We start from the raw sequence: 22,662 nt of genomic DNA, 5'->3' as shown, positions 1-22,662 counted from the left end.
ATTTCGTCACCTGATATGAAAGAGAGAGGCGCACCTGTTTGTGTAAGTCACTTTCTTTATTTCACCACGCAATCAATTTCCCTAACGTTGTTGTTCAATTCGGCTACACCTATATTAACAATGTTTTTATTGTTCGCTTAACGATGTTTAATTATTAAGTAAAATAGACGGCAGAAACAGGAAGTCAAACAGAGCAGACGATCTTGACTATCGCCTCAATTCTTTAAAATATGCAGATCATTTAATAAGTGTATGGTGTGAGAATAGTCTGATGGACTGTGGTTTATGACCAGTTTATCGTTAACGAAGGAGAAAATACGGCACATGCCGTATAGTTATTCAATAGTGTGTTGGGGATCATATGTTCAATTCTTGAGACCAGACTGAAACTATGGCATGATTACTGTTCTCTGAAATGATTTTATAATTATTTTGTTTTGTTGTTTTTGTTTTTTGTTTTTTACAACACATGTAATTTTAAACATAAAGTAATACACTTCAGAAATATATACATAGCAAAAATATATTTATGTATCGTTTATTTCCAGAAACTGTGCTTAAATATTTTATATGTTTTAATCTATTGAAGATGCTTGGAATATATTAAATAGTCATCTATAGAAAGGCATAGATTTCTTGATACAAAATCTATGTAGTAAATACAAAATCTATGTAGTAAATACAAAATCTATGTAGTAAATACAAAATCTATGTAGTAAATACAAAATCTATGTAGTAGATCAACAATGTGTAATAAAACTAGAGATTTTAGTTTAACAAGTATTATCTGTTGCACTACTCTTATGAACAGTTTCGGTTTACTTACGTTCCTGTACATTTATTTAAAATGTTATTGTTATTATTATTATTATTATTATTATTAGTAGTAGTAGTAGTAGTAGTAGTAGTAATATTGCTGTTGTTAATTTTAGTTTTGTTGTTATTGTTAGTAGTAACGGTGGTGGTAGATGTAGTGGTGTTCGTCGTAGTGGTAGATTAGGGGAAAGGTCGGAAGGGTGTCTTTAACCTAGGTTGGTAACCCTTCTAGAGTTGATGTCTCGATAAAACTATCGGTGGTGGTGCAACCTAAAATTCACTTACCCCATTTATTGGAGAATGTCAAATCAAAATATTGAAAATAACGGCGTGAATGAGGCTGGAACATCTTGCGAAGGTCTCACGTCCGGCAGGTGTCCCACTGGTCATCAGGGTGGGTCCTGTCATCATCATACAACTGTTCGAAATTCTTAGGATATTGGTGAATGTAGGGGCAGTGAGGATTGGCAGAGCGGGTTCCAGGACACGAAGGGAGTTGAAACAGGATGTCAAAAAACCACGGACGGATAAGGAAAGAAGAGTACTGTGGGAATGCTTTATAAGTAGTTGTACCAAATCTGGTGGATATATACGGAAAGTGAAGGAAGAGTAAGAATCTAGCGGAGAAGGAGCTAGGAGTGTGGCAAGTTTGGTATCTCAGTTTAAACAGATTAAAAATAACAACCTACTTTCGGTGATTGCAAGGGAAGAGATTGGACGGAAATGAATAACGAAAGTAAAATTGATGAAACTATCTCTGGTGAAAGCATTGAGGGTGTGGAAATGAAGAAGGGAAATGTAAGCGATGGTATGAGGCGGACAACTGAAGAGGAATGAAATGCTATGGTTAGAAGTGACGACGAGGAGTATGAAGGATTTAAGGCAGAGCCAGTGGAAGAGTCAGATGTATGGAAAAGTGGTGATGAAGTTCGATCTTTGACTTTTGTAGAAAAAAAAAGTACTTCAGAAGTTAAGAAAGGTTTTTCTTGGAAGCAAGATCATAGATATTCCAAACATGAAGAGTAGTGATAGGCGGAAGGTGAAAAGCGAGGTAAAAATAGTTCAGGGCGTAATTCATAACATCATAAAAAAGAACATATCGATTACGGAACTTAACAAGCTTCTGTATGCAGCATCATACGTTGTTGCGAATCGTCTTGGCTTAATACAGAAGAAAAAGAGGTAAATGAAGGATAGAAGGCCATACTAGCAGAGGCGGCTTGGGGAAGCATTAAACGATGGCGGAAATACATTGATAGAATCGAAGAAATAAGAAAAAGAGTTAAACTCGGATAGGAAGCCAAGGAGGAGTTCGAAAGGAGGTATAGATTGCTGGAAAAGGGGGCGATAACAGTTCTAACAATGTTGAAAGAGAAGGTCCGCACTGGTGGTATGAAAATTAGGAACTTCGTTGGAAAAATTGTTGCATTTCGGTAAAACAACCTTTTTTGGAACAATAAGTCCTAGCTGTATAAAGAATTAAATGGTAGTAAATAGGCGGGAAATAACAACACTCTAAATGCAAATGAAGCCATGAAGTTGGATTTGGTCTGTAAGGGCGACATAATGAGAAGGCTAGCTGGTTGGGAGAGGTCGGGAATGCAGCAGATGCAGAACGTTGAGATAACCATTGATGATGTGAAGGCTGACAAATGAAGGATGACAAACTGGAAGGCACCTGGTCCAAATGGAGTGATGGGCTTCTGGTTCAAACAGTTCCAATGCCTTTATTCATCTATAGTTGCTGCCCTGCAAAGTGTCGTAGAGTCAGGAGAGGTCCCCGATTGGATTATTAAGGGAAGGACGGCACTGATTTGAAAGGATCCTGCAAAGAGAAGAGCTGTCAGCAATTACAGACCGATTACATGTCTACTACCGGAATCTTTGCGGAAAAAGTGTATGGACATCATGTGAGTAATGGTGTTCTCCCTGATGAACAGAAAGGATGCCGGAAAGGCTCGAGAGGTACCAAGGAGCGACTAATGATTGATAAGGCAGTAATGCAGGATGCAAAGAGGAAGAAGAGGAATCTGAGTGTAGCATGGATCGATTACAGAAAGGCTTACAACATGGTTCCTCATTCATGGATGCGTGAAGCACTATCGATGATGAAAGTTGCTGGGAATGTTTTATTTGCATTGTTTATAGTATTATTCTCATCTTGATTGTTTTTTCCACAACGTTTCCGACCGTCTTCATTCACCAATAACATCGAGTGCGAATGCACGTGAAGACGTTAAGTTTCATTATAAATCGTGTTCCTCATGTTTCTTATTTTTCAATGCAATTTTTAAGTTTCTAATGCTTTTCGTCATCATCATCATCACTATCATATTGTATAAATCCAAAGATTCTATTGTTGGGATTGGTTTTTCCAATATTTTTTCTAGTCAGAATTCTTTCTAGAAAGACGTCGGGTACATGCAGGAGGGGCCACGAAAAAGTTGCCAACATTCTAAGTGAAAGTGATTTTTATGACACGAACTAGATTCGAACTTGAGACGCCCAAGTCGTAAGTTCGTGTTGCTAACCGTTGGACTTTTAAAATATATATTTCAGAAGTCATTTACGTTTAATATAATATAACTCTGCATTTATCTCTTGTTAGAATTGTTTAAAACCATAGTAGTATATTCTCTCTAAAATCTAACGCATAAGATACACATGTTCATAGGTATGACACTAATTTTCGACACCGATAACAAAAAATACAAGTAAAAACTAGTAAAATGCAATTAATTACTCGTAATTTTTACTCTATATTGTAGAAGAAGGATCAGAGTTTCAATCTCATGTAAAGATTATTTATTTTACACTCAATAAACGACGAAATTCGATTTGAACATCGTAAAATGATAAAACCTTAAAAAATGACAAAATATAACAATGGCGACAACTTTTTTCGAAAAGCAACCAAATTAAACATTAAAAATATAGGGAAAACAAGTCGGTACAAATATACACTATACTTTGTTAAAGTTTTGGTTTAATCATTAATCAAGTGAAATATAACAGTAAAAGATTTCTCTTTGGCTTTAAATATTATGAACAAAAGGCATATATAGGTGCATGAATAAGGTCTAAGTTGTATTATTTTTATTATTTTAATTATAGGCTTCAAAATGATGACTGCTCTTGAAGCTGGAAATTATGTTTTGAAATCTCCAACCGTCGATTTGCTTGATAGTTGCGTACGAATTCATTATCAACTACATGGTGTTGGTTGTATATTAAACATATACGAAAATCAAACTACGCTTTATGTTTTGGCCACAAATGAAGATTGGATATGGATGACCGTTCAATTTTACATCGGGCAAGCGCGAATGCATCTAAAAATTGAAATGGCTGGAAATGAAGGGTGTGAATTATCAGTCGATGAGGTTAGCGTTGTCAAGGGGAGTTGTCCTAAGCTGGGTAAGTTTTATTTATTTATTTGCTGTTACTTTTATCTCATATCACCCGCCATATAACGGTTACTGATCTCTCTCTCTCTCTCTCTCTCTCTCTCTCTCTCTCTCGATCTCTATCTCTCTCTCTTGATCTCCATCTCTCTCTCGATCTCTCTCTACTCTACTCTACATATCTTTCTCACAGAAGAGTCATTGCCGATATTGACAGTAAGCGATCAAGAAACAATCAACAAAATAAAGTCTTTTTACATACCTGCGCGATCGTTAGTCTTTCATGTGTGGGGCGCGATCCTCTCATGATTGTTGTGCTTCCGTTTAACTTAAAATGCACCTACTTATGCATGGAGACACAACGCTGATAGGGACAACAATATGGCCATAAATATAGAATGTTCCTGGGAAAAGCCTCAAAATTATTGAGCAATTAAACCTAAACAGCATTTTAGCAACAACAAATAGTGTTCTTGTTGTAGAAAGTATTGTTTAATTGGAAATTTGAATTATTAAAAATAATACGCCGTTAGAAAGATTGGTCCGCATCAGATCATGGGGCAGAATTTCGTATGCCGAAATCTGACGTCGTTTTCACACACACCCGGTCTCTTAGTTACTTGTCATTTTTGAAAACTCTTTTTAACCACAAAAAAGGCACGTTGCCACTTAAAACGTAAGGAGATACTATCTTACAAGAGACTTTTGGGAGTTTAGTAGCAAGATGTTTTGTTACATTACGTTTAAACTTCTACATGTTGTTAGTCACAGAAGTGGGAAACAGGGAGGAAATTCCAAAGTGCGGGCGTAAAAAACGCTTAAATATGATATTTTAATTTGTCCAGATTTTGTATATATTATTATAGAGTTATGATTTAAAAAAATGTATTTAGGTGCCATCAGCTAAAATCGAAACTGTAGTATTCAAAGCTGGTGACGTTACCACTGTACTAACGTGACACGCATTTATTAAAAATTAAATATTAAAAATAAACTAAGATGAATATACAAAATATTTAACGATTTGTTTTCAATTTTACCTATTTTTTACCCCCTAAAAAACAATTTTAACCGGTTAAAGAACCATAAAAGAACAGTCCGTAAAAAAATCCAAATCATTTGAAAGCCCCAAGTGCCCTCTGCGACTTTTAGTTTCGGGGGAGATAGAGTTTGAAAATATGGAAACAGATAGACAGACAGACATATAGCCGTTTATATATTAGAGTATATTGGACCCAATATATAAAAAAACTGACTCGTGTGCCACCACCGAGAATCGAAACCAAAACGTTTAGCTTACGACTGATTATTTCCTTTGACGTTAATGACTGAGCTATGAAAACATGTTTGCTGCAAGGCTAAAAATTAAAACATGCACTAATAGCTATTACGTTGCGCATGCATATTTCTAATTCCATCGTTCGACCTTCACCCGGCAAATTCCATTTTTTTAAAATTAATTTTTACACTTTGGCACCGTGTTTTCCCAACTAAAACCCAAATATAAAGTTTCGCATGGGTTTGAATACTCTATATATTAAATTTCATGTCTGTAGACCAAAAACTGACAGAGGAGTTTAGTAGGCAATTTTTTAAACAAATATGTATACGCATATATATATATATATATATATATATATATATATATATATATATATATATATATATATATATATATATATATATATATATATATATAAAGAGTTTTGTGTTTACTAGAAGCTTTTTACGCAAGTATAATCATGTAGAATAGTTAACTAATGGTGATCAATCCCATGAGAAAACCGAAAAAACTAATAGGGAATTAATTAAAATGAATGCTTAAAAGAATATGCAAATTAGCTACGTCTTTTTGAAGATGAATGCAATTTCACGACCCATATATAACAAAGTTGTATTTTCTTTTTAAATGAATAGAAAAAAGGGTTTTTAATATGAATATCAATGCATAAGACCCCAAATTTATATATATATATATATATATATATATATATATATATATATATATATATAGTGCTATGGGATAAGCTGATAAACCTTTTTCAGGAATCGTTGGTTAGCCTTGAGACTATAAATATACTTGCATTTAAAACGTTATTGGTTAGGGATTTGTAGCAGTCATGGCCCCAGAATAATGACGTGTACTTCTGTAAGATACTTTTGTTAATATACTATTTTTTTTAATTATGCCACTGTGTTTGTCTTGAATTTTACAGATTTTAAGGCTTCCAAATATAAACACATAATAAAAATATTCTATGCGTTAAAAAATTCTCCTTCTTTCGCCGACAGCTACCAGTGGCAGCCGTACAAAGCAAGAGTAAAAGTTTGAAGCATATATATTTTACACTAATTGGGAGATTTCGTGATTGACTATTTATTTTATACCACCATTTAAGTATGACACGAGATGAAAGAATTCTCAGAGTTTCACGCGATCGATATTATAGGTTAATATATATAAATGTGGCTTCATTCAGCGTCAAATCACTATAAACATTGTGATTCTATTTTCCACTGTTAATCGAGTGATTGTCTAATTTATCAGAAAAGGAAAATACTTAATAGTATTTCCCCTGAGTCTATCACGACTCTCTCACACCAGTTTTCACTTACTCCTTTCATTTATATATATATATATATATATATATATATATATATATATATATATATATATATATATATATATATACATGCTCTGTAATTATGCATCTTTGAAACGTGGAAAAATCAGAAAGAGAGCTAAAATATGGAGAAACATAGAATAATCAGAAACAGGACTAAAAGGAAAAATACATTTTGCCAATAAATATAAGTAGATTCAAATGTATCGAAGAACAGAATTTTTTCATGATCTAGTGTATGTGATATGCTGAGCTTGTAGAAGATATACACTCCAATCATTTTTCAGTAATATCAAAGAAAAATATGGAATTAATTTTAATCCTTAATAGCATAAAAGACACGTACTAATCTATTTAGACATGCTTCGGAACCAAGAATGATTAGTTTTTATAGGCTTTCAAGTAATGTTTGTTTAAATTGACTATGAAACAAGTTATAATTAACTCAGATAATGTTAGTAATAGGAAACCATTATTTTAAATAGGTTTAGAAATAAAATGTAATAGAAATTAGGAATAATTAATTTTATCGACTTTGACACAAATAATAATTGATTTATTTTGCTTCGATACAAAGAATCATTAGCATTATTTAGATTATTCACGTTTCAGCCGATGTAATCCCTGGCCTTATTCATGTGTATAGTGTTGAACTAGCAAATCTTGCTATCGAATACGGAAATCTGCACGGAATTTGGAACAGAACCCTTTATTTAATCCACGAGGGTAGCATGTTCTTGCGACCTATTCATGGTGATTGTAATAAGGCTAACAAAAACAAAAAATATATCGAGATTCCACATCTCCTAGGGTGGGGGATTTGAAAAAGAACAACGAAGTTTTTATTCTTTTAACATAATTATTTTTTCATCCATTATTTATTTGTTCATGTCTATTTCATAGCGTCCCTCTTCATTGCATTTTCATAATATAAAAAATTTATTCCGTTTTTATTGTTTACAACAGTGAGATGTGGGAGAGAGTATCGATACTTTCCCATGATTGTTCCATTTTCTCTCAATGTTCATCGTGCAATGCTGAATGTTTAGCAAGGAGACATAAGATACAATTATTTGGAGTCGTTGGTATGACTTAACTGAAGATTGAAGCTCATTCTTCCAATCCATTAATGAACTCCGTAACTATTACACTACGTTTTAATATATTGTTTTTCGATTGTGCTTTTAGTTTTTTGCTTCCCCGACAAAAGGAGGTTGGACCTGTAAATTCACCCTTGTCTGTTTGTCTGTCCGCACTTTTCTCAATAACTACGCCTTTGCATTTTCTCGAAATTTTGCAAACATTAAAGATGAGATTAGTAAAACAAAAAGTAACAGAACAGATTTTCCGGGAAAACTCCGGTATCCTCCCTTAGGTTAAAATGACTCAAATTGACACTTTTGTGCTTATTAGAAAAAAATGATACCTTGGATTTTTATAAAACTTTCTGAAAAGTTATAACTAACTGATTTCTATATAATTTTGTTTATCTATAGTTCGCGATAACTCTTGGCTGTACCCCAGGGGCTCTTTTAGAGCTAATAAAAACACTCCATTTTTGGGACTATTTGTCCAAAATTTTCTGTGTATGTCTATTTCGCAGTTTTGCATGATGCTGAACTCAAAACTTAAATATATTAAGGGCTTAGGGACTTTTGGGGATATATGGAGGGTAGTGGCAAATGATGGACTTAGTCATTTCTTTTTTTTTTTTTTTTTTTGTATGGGGCATAACTCAAATTTTCATATATTAAGGCCTAAAACTACACCGTTTGTTCATTTTCACCAGGATTTTATGTCCCCTGGGGACTTTTTGGGCTAAATGGAGGGGAGGGGTAAATGCTGAACTTAGTCATTTTTTATGCCTTGTTCACTGTGCACTCACGAAGGACCATGTATGCTCCACTTGTTTTTACTTTGATCTTTAATCAAGTGAACTTTTCTTTCAATTAAATTTTTTGATTTTCTAACTCGATACATGTAAACAGATCTCTGCATTTATTTGTAGCCTATCATTAAATTCGTTTTTAAGAGATGTTCACATCTTATGAAGCATCGTATAAGTATGGAGATTTATGTATGATAGAAATTGAAACCAAAAATGATGCAATTTGAAAATGAAAGAGCATTTACTTTTATTTTATTTATATGCTACAATTTCCAACATATAAAATATATTCTTCGGGGCGAGGTTTTGTTGTTGTTATTGTTGTTGTTTTCCGTGAAAAAAAGTCCAGAGATATTTCATATTTATTGCAAGTCCCATTGCCACATCACTGCCCCCCCCAAAAAAAGAGTGAGACAAAATAACCAAGTAGAGTAAAGGAAAAAAGAAAGACCGATGAACTGGCCAGACCTCAGCCGAATAAGTACGAAGAGAACTGGAACCTTGGGGAGGCTTATTGCCACTCAAATCCCAACAAAGACCAACAGCTGTTGCCAATGAGAAATCAATGGCAAGTAACTGTTGCGATAATGCAAATTTATTGGCAAATGTTATCGAAAGAGGTGGAGAGTACTGGAAACCTGAGGAGACTTTTTGTCACTCTGTTGCCAGAGAACACCACATGCTGTTTTCAGAGAAAGATCTCTGAAGACCTGTGTGAAAGCTCCTTGTGGCTTATAATAATAATAATAATAATAATAATAATAATAATAATAATAATAATAATAATACCAGGCGAGTTTCAAAAGCAATGTCTCCTATATAAATAGATTCGAGGGGAGTACAAATTGTTATGGTGACTGAACTTATGCATTCATGATTTTGAATTTCATCTCTCTGTTCCAAGTATTAATGGTTTCATCTCTCTGTTCCAAGTATTAATGGTTTGAGACTCTAACAACGCAATCCTTGTCATGGATGTGCGTTATTGAATTCCCGACAAAAGTACATTGAAATGGTGGTGACCATGTAAAAAAATAAATTCTGGAGCAAAAAGGGTCGCTCGTTTTAATTCTAGCACTCTCGTCTTCGTAGCTCTTCGACTATTTAGTAAAAAATATGTTTTAGTTTTGAAAAACCCTCGTATAAAAAATCGCGCTCTGGACGTCCGTTAACAATTATCCATTATTTTCGAAAAGTGCATTGAAAATCACAGTGCCTATGTAGGAAAATATTACTCTCAAAGTCGCTTATTTTAATGGTAATGTTCCCGTCTTCGTAGCTCTTCAACTTTTTTAGTTTTGCTTTTCGAATGCCTCTCTTAGATTATATTTTTATTTTAAAATTGCGCCGATTTTGGTTTCAATTTCTATTTTAAAAAATCATTTTATTTTTTGTATATATAACTTTTCAGACTGCCCAAGACTCATGCATACTTGCAAAGACAACTTTTACTGTGTGAGCAAAAATCAAATGTGTGACAGGCAACGGGACTGCAAAGATGGCAGCGATGAAATCTGCAGTAAGTTAAAACTCCATGTATAAATTATAAGGTGGAACGATAATATTGTCGCCAGAGAAAAGACGATATGATTCCATTTCCGTTTGATGAAAACTGAATTTCTTTCTTCTTTTTTTTTTTGCAGACTATCTTCTAGTTGGCCGGTTGTGTACAATTCCCAAGAGCGATAAGATTCTTCTATCATGTTTGAAAGTGACACAATGTTTAACGAGCGATATCGGAGATGCGCCGCTATACAACCCATGCTCTCTATTGATCCAAGTTATGACAACAGGACCATTGCCAGCACCCTCAAAATGCATTGCTGGATTTCCACGAATAACAGAGACGTACCCAGGGTGATTAAAACAAAGTTTCCGGACAGTAATGGTCTTTGGTGTGGTTTCAAGAAGGCCACATCATGCCACCTCACATCTTCGAAGTCGGCTTGAAAGTCAACACGAAAGTTTACCTAGATGTGCTGAAGAGTGTGGTGATCCCCTGGTGCCATCAGGTAGCCGCTAGCAGACCCTGGGTGTGGCAACAGGACGGTGCCGGCCCACGAGTCTAAAGAATCTAAGGCTTGGCTTCAGAAGGAGTGCTACGACGGAGTCCTTCTCTCACTGGCCGCCATCTTCCTCTAACCTGAACCCGTTTGACTACTTCGTTTGCTTATACGTCGATAACATCACCAATATGACCTCCCATTACACCAAAGCCAATCTTATCGCCGCCATCTGCCGAGTATTCGCCGAGCTCATGCCAACGATTGTGGAAAAGGCATACTCCCAGTTCTGATCCCGTATTAAGGCGGTGATTGAGGCTGAAGGTGGCTACATTGAATAGATGTAAGCTCTATGACATAATTAAGTTACCTGAATAAGTTTTTTCAATAAATGTTTTAAAATAAAGTTGTAGTGTTGTTTTTAGGGCGACAAATTTATCGTTCCACCCTGTATTTTTTGTTTAGTTACAATATATATATATGATTTTGAAGTAAACGAATCAAAATGTACGAAAATGAAGCCAGATGTAAGCTCTATGACATAATTAAGTTACCTGAATAAGTTTTTTCAATAAATGTTTTAAAATAAAGTTGTAGTGTTGTTTTTAGGGCGACAAATTTATCGTTCCACCCTGTATTTTTTGTTTAGTTACAATATATATATATGATTTTGAAGTAAACGAATCAAAATGTACGAAAATGAAGCCAGATGTGGGTTAAGTCCTACATCACTTACAATAAGTTATACATCACGTCGAATCACTTGAAATAATAACCATACTTACATCACTGAGAATGATAGCAACAATATATCACTATTCACTGCTTAAAATGACAATAACCATTACAAATTTTGCAATAACAACTATACATCGTTTTTGATGACTAAGTAAATGATGCTTATCGAAACTAAAACATTTTGTTTAATAAAACAATTTGATGCATGTGTTGATATATTCGTCGAATAATATAAATTATTTCTTTTTTAAAGCTTCTTCTTTGGCCTGCGACTTTGAATATTCCCATAACTGTGGATACTTTGGAACACGAATTGAAGGAATCGCCATGTTTCAGAGAATTAGAGAATCTCGTAACAACTCAGGTATTATTATTATTATTATTATTATTATTATTATTATTATTATTATTATTATTATTATTATTATTATTATTATTATTATTATTATTTCTGCTGTCACATTTTGTGTCTGGCTGCTGTTATTTCCGATTTTGTGCTAATAGTATATATGTTATCAACATCTTCTGTTCTCAGATCTCCTGTACTTTCCGCAAGATTCTGGCAGTTCCCAACAAAGCAGCCTTCTGAATCACTTCAACATTGCAATGGATCCCAATTTTTTCTCAATCCACTTGTCAAATCCTTTTGTTACCCTCCACAGGGCTCCCATCACAATAATTACAACTTCTACTTCCTTCAACTTCCACAATCTTTTTATCTCCATTTTCAGGTTTTGGTATTTTTCGATTTTCTCTTTTTCTTTTTCCTTCATATTCACATCAGCTGGCACTGCTGTATCAATGATTATCACCTTTGGTTCCTTTTTCTAGCAAGATTAATCTGGTCTCCTTGCGTCAATCAAATTATCATATTGGATATTATTCAGATCTCACAATAATTTCACATTATTACTCTCCGTCATCCCTTCTAGAACATGCTCGTACCATTTTTCACTGCAGTTGAAACCTCTTTTCTTGCATATATTCCAATGAACCTTTCTCATAATATTGTTATGCCGTTTATTGTACCACTGTTGAGCTAACTTCTCACAATTACTGAGGAAGTGCTGTACATTTTCACCTTTCGGCCCACATAGTCGACGCAGGGGATTTTCACCTGTTTTATCAATAATTTGTCCTGAGCGGTTGCTCCTGTATGGCACATATTAAGGTTTCTGTCCCAAACCTGAAGTCACATTTTAACAACCATCGCCGGGTTTTTCTTTATCCACTGATAGATCCTTACTGAATGGACCATACATTTTCTTCTCAACCCACTTTTATTTCCCTTTCTGTTCATTTCTTGTTTTAAATTCTTTGCTTCTTACTAGTTTGTTCACTTGCAATTTTACAAATTTTGACACTTTTTATAAGCTTTTCCTTAAAGTTTGAGACGTAAAGTTTCAAACTATTCTCTTCTTTTATGCACCATTCTGAATCTCTCAGTCTTTTCCCTATTTCATTTCAACATATAATTAATCGGCATAACTTTTTTTTCCTTGTCTTCCTGTTCATATCTTTGAGTTCGTTTTCTTTCCACAGAATAATACCCGCCCCATACCGAAATATAACTACTGTCCACGTGTTTAATGTAGATATTTTGTTTTTCTCGTTCAATGTTTACCTAAGAACCAACCGTAGTCTTATATTGTATTATTTTCCTATTATTTCTTTCATTTCAGCTTTTTTTTATTTTATTCCACAATTCATAAATAGGTGTATCCTTCTCCTCCAAACTTTTATCATTTTCCCATTCGAAAGCTTTAATCCTTCACTCCCAACACTTTCTCATTTTCAATTTCAGGGCATCACATTCTTTATGCCAAGTTTCATAGCTATGTCATTGCTGAACACGGGAACAGTCCTCACAAACATATTTAGCTGGTATTCATCATTTGAATACAATTTTTAGACGTCCATAAATAATAATTCTTCTTTCTCTCACTCATAACTAGGACTGTGACAACAGAATATTCTTTTCATTCTTTTTACTCTCGAGTATGTATCCAAGACAGTAAGACATAGTCAATCAACCGAGAACCCCCTCAGTTTATATAAAAGCATATAAGATATTAATGGATACATACTCAAGAGTCAAAACAATAAAAAGAATATGCTGTTCACACATCCCTACTCCTAAGACACATTGATCTTTTGTAATAAGAACAACAAGGGTACCATACTCAAAACAAACAAAATGGCGACATCACATGAACTTCCCCAAGATATTTCTCGTTTAATGTTAATGACACATTCCATTGTTTCATAAATCTTTCCAAGAAATCTCACACATTCTCCGCTATTCCAAATATTTCCATACGTTTTCTAATCGAGCTATATGGAACCAGATCATATACTTTGCGGTAATCTATCTATGACTGGATAGATTTGGGAGTCTTCTCTTACAATCCCGAAGTGTTGTCCTATCAATTGACCTTTGACTCTTCTACTACTTCTCCTACATCCTTTTTATTCCTCAGTTCAAGTTTTTGTTGTTCCAGATATTGATAAACTTCATCTGGTCAATATCTGTTAATAGTTTCTATATCAATAGAAGACAGGTGATGGGCTCATGGTTATCGACCGCAGTGCCCTTTGATGGATCCTTCTTTCAGAGCACTGTTTCTCCATGTGTGCTCCATTCAGGAATTATATTTCCTGTCAAAATTCTGCCAATTTTCATGCAAGTTGATAAGATTTCTTATCGAATAACACCATCTGGTCCGGGAGCTTTCCGATTTGGAATTTTCCTACATTGTTTTGAATTTTCTTCTTGTTCTTTTTCATCACATCTATGGTTAAATTAAACTTGCTTTCTCTTTAATTCTTCATATCTTTTAGCCACAAAGCACTTCCGTTCTGTTCCATTTTAACATTCCAAATATCACCCCAAAACTTTCTGTATTCTTCTGAATTTGGCATTTCATTTAAGTAATTTGACCTTTTATTAAGTTTTTGTTGAGTTTCTTCTAGTCTAAACCAAACAACCTATTTCTTCTTAAACAGTTCAATTCTCTCTTCGTATCTCTTTACCTTTGCACTTTTTTGCTAGCATTCTTTCGGAAAATGGAAGCTTACATGTGATGTGACCTTTTGACGATGTTTCCATCTACTATTTTCATTGTTATTATTATTACTAATTTTTGCGTTTCCACCAGCAAATTCTGCCGATACGTGGGAAAGTTAAAACAGTTTATTCAGTTTACTCTACTATTTCAAACGAGTGTACTATCGTGCAATGCTCAATTCAGCTGGGTAAGAGTAGTTGCAAATTCTATGATACACCGATTCTCACCAGATCACAGAAGTTAAGCAACGTTGAGCCTGGCCAATATAAGATGGGTGACTACTTGGGAAGGCTATGCGCTGTATGTACCGCACCGAGTCGTAGAAATTTCCAAGTTGGCATCTGGGGTGCATTAATCCACTGTAAGAGATGCATCCCCAGTCTTCGTTAAAACGTGCATCTAGGAGAAATTTTTATGTAAAAACCTGCGGTCTACTGTATACTCTGTCCTGTGGCAGTCATTTGCACCGACAAAAGGTTAACAGTATTACTAAAAAGTGTGCTATGTTCTACACAAGGAATTCATCACTATAAACAAATCATCTGTGAGGTTTTCTAAGTAACTTAGTTGTTGTGTCGGAAGCTCATATGTCAAAATCGACGGGAGAGTCCATCATATATATATAAATTGTTCTCGAAAACTACTAGCTCAATCTAGATGAATTTTTTAAATAGATCTGATACGGTGCCACAAACTAAGGATTATACTTTCTGTTTGATGCACAGTTGGGGATTAATTTATTCCCTTTCCTTCCACTCTATGCTTTTCATTCAGTTGTTTGACTTTCTGTGTCTTCTTCGTACTTAATTGTTCTTTTCAACCATCTTTCAAGCAAGTTCAGATCCTGTCTTAATTCTTTTATATTTGATTTTTCGTTTCGTTCCCACCTTTCTAATTTCTTTAACGACGTTCACTTCTTCTCAATCCGACTTTTTCTGCGACCCAAACACTTCTCACTACGATCAAATCATTTGTCTCTGTGATGGCCCTACATTTCACATACTTCATTGTTTCATCTACTTTGTCTAGTTGAATTTTCAGAGTTTTCTGTTCAGTTTCTTAAACATGATTCAATTACTTCCCATTTCGTTCCGTCATAATCTCTTTCAGTCTTTATTTCAGTAATCCCTCTCATTTCCTCATTTTCTTCCCACGGTTCATCATCAGTTTCCCCATCATTACCAATTACCTCGTCCTTTGTTTTTCTCCATTCCCTGTCGCTTCAACTACATTTCCACTTCATTCTGTTTCCTTTCCTCATTAATTTGCACGTCTCATTCGTTTTCCGTGACACCTCCCCATTACTTCTGCACTCATTTGTCTTTTTATAGCCGCCAATGTCAGTTCTGATAACAATCAATTTTCCCTATTGTTCTTGTCTGATCACACACACGCTGTTCTTTTAATTCAAACGTTCCTCGTCCTCTCTATTCTCGAAACATATGTAGTCTGTACCCCTGATATGCTTTTTCATCATAAGGATTGCTTCCGAAGAAGTACTCCATGATTACTTTGATACTCTCTTTGTTCAACTTCATTCTAAAAGTTGCAGGATGACGTCTAGGTTCTTGCTGCTATGGCAAGATATATCTGCCGGACGTGGTTCATTTAATTTGAGTTCGAGTCCGATTTACGCTGTTATGTTTATATTTAGTTGAAATTTTCCATCATTAAAAGTTTAGTGAATTTTAGGTTGCACAACTACTAGTGTTTATTATTGTTATTATTATCATTAGTAGTAGTAGTCATACTAGTAGTAGTAGTAGTAGTATTTCACGAGTGTAATCATTGGGCCCCTTTTGTATATTGTGCATTTAACAACAGTACAAATCTGTTTACACAGATTCTAACTTTGTGATATTTCGTTAGTATCCCAAAAGATTCACACACCTTGGTGATCATACCAAATCGAAAGTGTTCCAGAGGTCCAAATACCCTACATATCAAGTTCCATGTCTGATATTCTGATTTCGTTAGTATCCCAAAGATTCACACACCTTTGTGGTCATACCAAATCGAAAGTGTTCCAGAGGCCGAAATACCCTATATATCAAGTTTCATGTCTGTAAACCAAATATTCAAAGAGGAGTTTCTTAGAGAAATTTCGCACACACACCAACGAGGTCACATAGTCTACGTGTCAGAACGTTTTTATCCTAAATTCTACGCAATTAGACGCGATGTAAAAACTATGCATAAAAGAATTAAGTGTAATAGTTTAATGACACCAATCATTTAAAAACAATAAAAAAAATTAATAATTAATTAACGAACGCTCGTTTTTCAAAAGAATATGAAAATTAGTTAACCTTCGTGAAGTCGTTCGCATATCCATGACTGTATATATTAAATAAAATTAAATATTTTAAATAGAAAAGATAGACTCTTAATATCAATGTCAGAACGAGAAAAAACTCAACTTTTTAGGTATAAAGATACATATATATATTATTTTCTATAGGAGACCGCTAATGATACAGTTTATAGAGCCTTTGCATTGCCTAAGTAACACACACCAGATAGCAAACACGTTAGTGCCACATAGACTGAAGAATACAAGGCGAAAAACAAACTGTTGCTATAAGCTGTTGAATCGAGATCTTCAAACTTAAATTATCGGTTTAATGAACTGACCATTATGAATTTTGGAATATATATTCTCTGCTACACGGTGAGTAACATAGTCATAGTATATTTTGTACACCCCATTTAGTTAATGTTCCAATCCAAACTTGAAATCTTCCTCTAAAATGATTTTTAAATGTTCGATAAAAATATTATATATATATATATATATATATATATATATATATATATATATATATATATATATATATACTCGATTATTCATAGATTATTCATTGAACTTTTGAATAGTCAAGTCGCTGCCTGATGATATCTGTTGTTTGATTGAAACAAGTGGCTATTTGTAGCAGCGGGATGTGAGCATGTTTATATAACAATAAACAAGTACTATATATATATATATATATATATATATATATATATATATATATATATATATATATATATATATATATATATATATATATATATACTGTTTTAACAAAAACCAAGACTTCAAGAAATGGGATGATAGCAACAACAAAAAGTGTATTTCATTGTTAGTTACGATTGTTTCAAGACCATTTCGGCAAATTCAAACAATATGTCGTTTGAAAATTTTCACAAGAGCAGCCTTTCTTCAGACTTATTAAATAAAAACACTTTAACAATGAAACATTAAGGAAAAGAAACATTTCATTTATGAGGAAAAGAAAACAAGCGGGAACACTTTACCTCCGTCGCATCCTTTGTAAAATATTTTTAAAAGATTTATATATCTACTTATTTTCGTATCTTTACATAAAAGAAAATTTTAAAAATAAATAAATAAATATATTTTTAAAGATTTATATATCTACTTATTTTCGTATCTTTATTTTAAAAAAAAACGAATTTCAAACTAAATATCAAACGATGTTACCACTAATTACCTATGCCCATTAAGTATGTTTTATTAATACGATTTATCGATTTCTTAAATTTGATTTCTATATTTCTTTATTTAATTAAACTTATTTTTAAAAATATTTCTTTTTTTAATTTTTCCTTTCTTTCTTAATTTCTTCTTTTTCCATTTTTAATTTTTAATTTTATTATTTTTTAGATCGGACTAATCAACTAAGTTAGATCGTTACGAAACCACGTAAGTTTCGTATCGGGAATTTGCTCTGTTTATTTACAAAACTATCTGCATGCTTATTTATGTGATTTAGGACAGGTTTAAGTTTAAAACTTATTCAATAAGGAAATAAAGTCTAAACATTACTTTATATTTAGTTCATTTTCATTCTTTATTAATAATTAAAGATCTCGATCTATTTATTATTTTTATCTTTTATAATTTTATATTTTTTTATATATATATATTCTTTTTTCTTCTTCTTCTTCTTCTTCTTCTTTCCTTCTTCCTTTTTTTTCTTCTTTTTCTTCCTATTAATATTAATGATTATCGGATATATTAGAAGAAGGGGAGATAATTCTGTAAATCCGGAATTTAAAAAAATTAATTGAAGTTATAAGATACCAGAATATTAATAATTATTCCTAACGATAAAGGGGAAATAACCAGGGCCGTTCGGTATGTCTAGTTTTGTAAATTCCTGATATTCATTTATGATTTTTTTTTTTTTTACACAGTGATCACCACTTATCAAGGCCCAGAAGCCATTTAGGGATAAGGGTTATTGCAAGTACAATACGTTAGTGTGGAGATTTGATGAAGTGTTTACTTAAGGGGGCGGTTCATTAGGAATTTGTTAACATTGGACTTGAAGACATCCAAGTTGTAGTCCGGTGGGAAGCAGGCAGACGGAACAGAGTTCCACAGGCGTGCAGTTCTAAGAAAGAAGCTTTGTTCATGGAATCCGCGTTTTGATTTAGGCACAGATATAGAGTGGGGGAAATTTTTCACAGTGGATTCAGCTAGACGGGTGTTTATCCTGAAAGATTGGAGAGGGGGGACCAGAGATTGGAGCTCAGACGAGCACCTGCCATGGAAATAACGATAAAACAAGGATATGCTCGCAACGTCTCTTCTGTGGGAGAGAGGTTGCAGGGTAGAGAAAAGGGCATCCCCCACTAAGCCACGAAGTCTATTTTGTACTCTCTCAAGGCAGGATAGGCTGTTTTTAGCAGCTCCTGTCCAGATATGGCAACAGTATTCCATCCTTGGACGTACTTGGCTTTTATATAGATAGAAAATTGCATCAGTAGTGAGATATCTTCTGGAGCGGTAGAAGGATCCCACCATCTTTCCAGCGACCTTGGCAACAGACTTGATGTACGTGTTCCATTTCAGATCAGGAGTAAAGGTCAAACCCAAAAGCTTGTCAAAACACTGGGCCTCACCCAGACGAGAGCCATCCATCACAATTGATGCCAGCTGGGGATCAGAGCGTTTTACTGGTCCAAAAACAGTATCAATTAATTCCCATTCCTTAATTATTAATTTATATATATATATATATATATATATATATATATATATATATATATATATATATATATATATATATATAGTTAGTTAGTTATGTCTCGGAAGTAGAGTGAAAAGCACATCTGATTTATTTATTAATTCAATGATTGTAATTAGAACTATGCTAATGTATTCAAAATATAAGTTTTAAAAGCATATCATAACCATTATACCATAAATTAACTTACGTTTGCCAACAAACCAAAATTTGCTGAGGTTAAGCATGGCTTCCATACAAAATAATGCTTCAGGAATTAAGTTCTACAATACTTATCTGATAATTCTAAAATACTTATCCGATAGTAATACATGTCCCATTAATAAGTATTCTAATAGTAAAACTAATCGTTAGCTCCATTACTTCAATGAAAGTGGGGATTAACCTTGTTTTTTGGATTAAAACGGTTATAAATAGATTAATACCTAAAACCTATAATTTTTTAAGTTTTACTGGTCCAAAAACAGTATCAATTAATTCCCATTCCTTAATGATTAATTTATATATATATATATATATATATATATATATATATATATATATATATATATATATAGAGAGAGAGAGAGAGAGAGAGAGAGAGAGAGAGAGAGAGAGAGAGAGTTAGTTAGTTATGTCTCGGAAGTAGAGTGAAAAGCACATCTTATTTTTCTTTTATTAATATTATTTTTTTCCTTGTACACATTTTTGTGAATTATTCCATGGATTTCTGCCTTTGGATTACTATGGGCCATCTTCTTACGGGATTTCCTTGGATTTTACTAGTACAAATGGAAATTCTTTTATCTTTCTTGAAGTTTTACATTTGGATTTTACCGTCACTGGATTTTTTATCTTCCACCAGACTATCCATTCATGTGTAATCACCTTTTTCTTTACCATATTCCCTCTGCTTAACTTATTTTGTTTTCAAGTAAGATCTTTGACTTACTTGCAGTTTCATCAAATACTTCTGCATGCAAAATCCGATCCCGCATTTTTTGCTAATTCCTACCCTCTGATGAGAAGGAAAGTATTTCTTCGAAACTCCGCGGATTAAGGACTATCCATTTATCTAGTGTTTCCTTTCCAGATTAAATATGTTTGTAACTCATTTCAAAGTGTTTTTTAACATATTTTATTAATTGTTTGCTCATATTATAAGCTTTATTTCCTATTTGGTTTTATCGAGCTTTTATATCTGGCTGAGATAATTTTATAAATATTAATTCTTTAATATTTATAATTTACTTTAATTTTACCATCTTAGATCATTTTGGTAAATTCAATTGTAATTTTCATTTTATATATATATATATACATATATATATATATATATATATATATATATATATACATATATTGAGCACTTTATTCAAGTTTTTATTAATTACCATCTCTACTAAATATATGCATATATATACATATATATATATATGCATATATATATATACATATATGTACATATATATACATATATGTATATATATGTACATATATATATACATATATATACATATATATACACACATACATATATACATATATATATCAAATAAGAGACGTGTTACATTTAACATTTTATATATATATATATATATATATATATATATATATATATATATATATATATATATATATATATATATATATATATACAACATTTCTGTCCTTTATGGAGGATAGACTAAAACTTGATGTTATGGTTTCAAATAATCAAAAATAACAGCAAGAGGAGATTTGATTCCAAATATTTCTCATATGTTATATCTCCCCTCTCTGGTTTTCATACATTAAGTAACTTTCACATTAGGATTATTTGATACTGGAGATATTCATAATCGTACCCTATTTCCAAAACAGGGGAGATATGACATGAGAAATATTTGGAATTAAGTCTCCCCTTTTTTGTTATTTCAGATCATTTGGAACCATAGCAGCAAGTTTTAGTCTCTCCTCCATCAAGGGCAGAGGTTTTGGGTATATACATATATATATATATATATATATATATATATATATATATATATATATATATATATATATATATATATAGTAATTTATAAAATATATATGGCAATAAAGCTACACTGAATATTCGGCGTTTCATCCACTCTAGGACTCCTCAGGCTTATGCGCGAATTCTGTGGTTGTTTATCGTTTTTATATGCTCCTCTTCTATTGAGATTTTTGTTAGCCAATCAGCTTTCTAGTATCCACCACGCCCCTTCCTATCAGCCAATTGGCATGCATTTTATCGGACAAAGGATCTGTTTTAAAACTAGGTTAGTGTTTTTTTTATTTTTAGTTTATATATAAATATATATATGTGTGCATACATATATGCACATATATATGATGATTGCAACGTCTTGTCAGACGAGTGCCACTCCCTCAGACATTTAAAATCCATGAGCCCAAATACCTGAGGGAGTATCTATACAAAGATGATGTTACAGAGTCTTAGCTTTGTACGTTAGCTAAGTCTCTCTCTCGGTTCAAAATGTTGAGATCCAGCAACAAGCAAGAACAAGATAGCCAGCAACAAATAAAACTGCATACCAGCTTAATGCGGGTAATGATCTTCCGCTTTATGGTTTTTTTTAATCAGAGATTTGCTTCTCCTAGAAAATTGCCTTCACCACGGCTTACGGGAGCCCTCTCTCCCCCAATACACATATACACGCACACAAATATACACGGTGCTAGTTGGCCGTTGACCCAGAAAAAGAGCTCATTCGCCCTTTGGAAGGTCTTGTTTTTAATCCTTCAGGGAGACTAGCCGCCCTCCTCACCAAACAAGTCTGGTGGGGGAACCAGTTTAGTCGCCGGTGACCCGACCATGAGGCAGGTAGTACTGGGTTACATGGTACCAGTAGCATATGACATGACCTGACATATAATATATATACATACATGTTTATAAATTACTAACTAGCTCTACCTACGTATTGAGCACTTTTGAAGTAAATACTTAAAGTTTGCGCATAAATCTATACTTTCGTATATTAATTTTATGTTAGTAAATTAAGTAGTTATATATATATATATATATATATATATATTATATATATATAAAACATTTATTAAGTCAGTTGTCTTT

General features: G+C 33.2%; 1 protein-coding gene across 1 annotated transcript in view; it reads left to right on the top strand.

The window, feature by feature from the left end:
* The window catches only part of LOC145294025 (enteropeptidase-like), a 212,099-nt gene that overhangs the window by 74,872 nt on the left and 114,565 nt on the right, over positions 1-22,662 (top strand). Inside the window, exons 8-10 of the mRNA XM_080140992.1 lie at positions 3,931-4,233; positions 10,144-10,251; positions 11,727-11,837. Of these exons, the coding sequence (XP_079997118.1) occupies positions 3,931-4,233; positions 10,144-10,251; positions 11,727-11,837 (522 nt within the window). The remainder of the gene's footprint in view (positions 1-3,930; positions 4,234-10,143; positions 10,252-11,726; positions 11,838-22,662) is intronic.

Source organism: Euprymna scolopes, chromosome 15 (assembly GCF_053919585.1).
Source record: "Euprymna scolopes isolate OS-2025 chromosome 15, ASM5391958v1, whole genome shotgun sequence".
Taxonomy (NCBI): domain Eukaryota; kingdom Metazoa; phylum Mollusca; class Cephalopoda; order Sepiida; family Sepiolidae; genus Euprymna; species Euprymna scolopes.
Note: the sequence above shows the minus strand (reverse complement) of the source record. Positions and strands in the feature narration are given on the sequence as shown.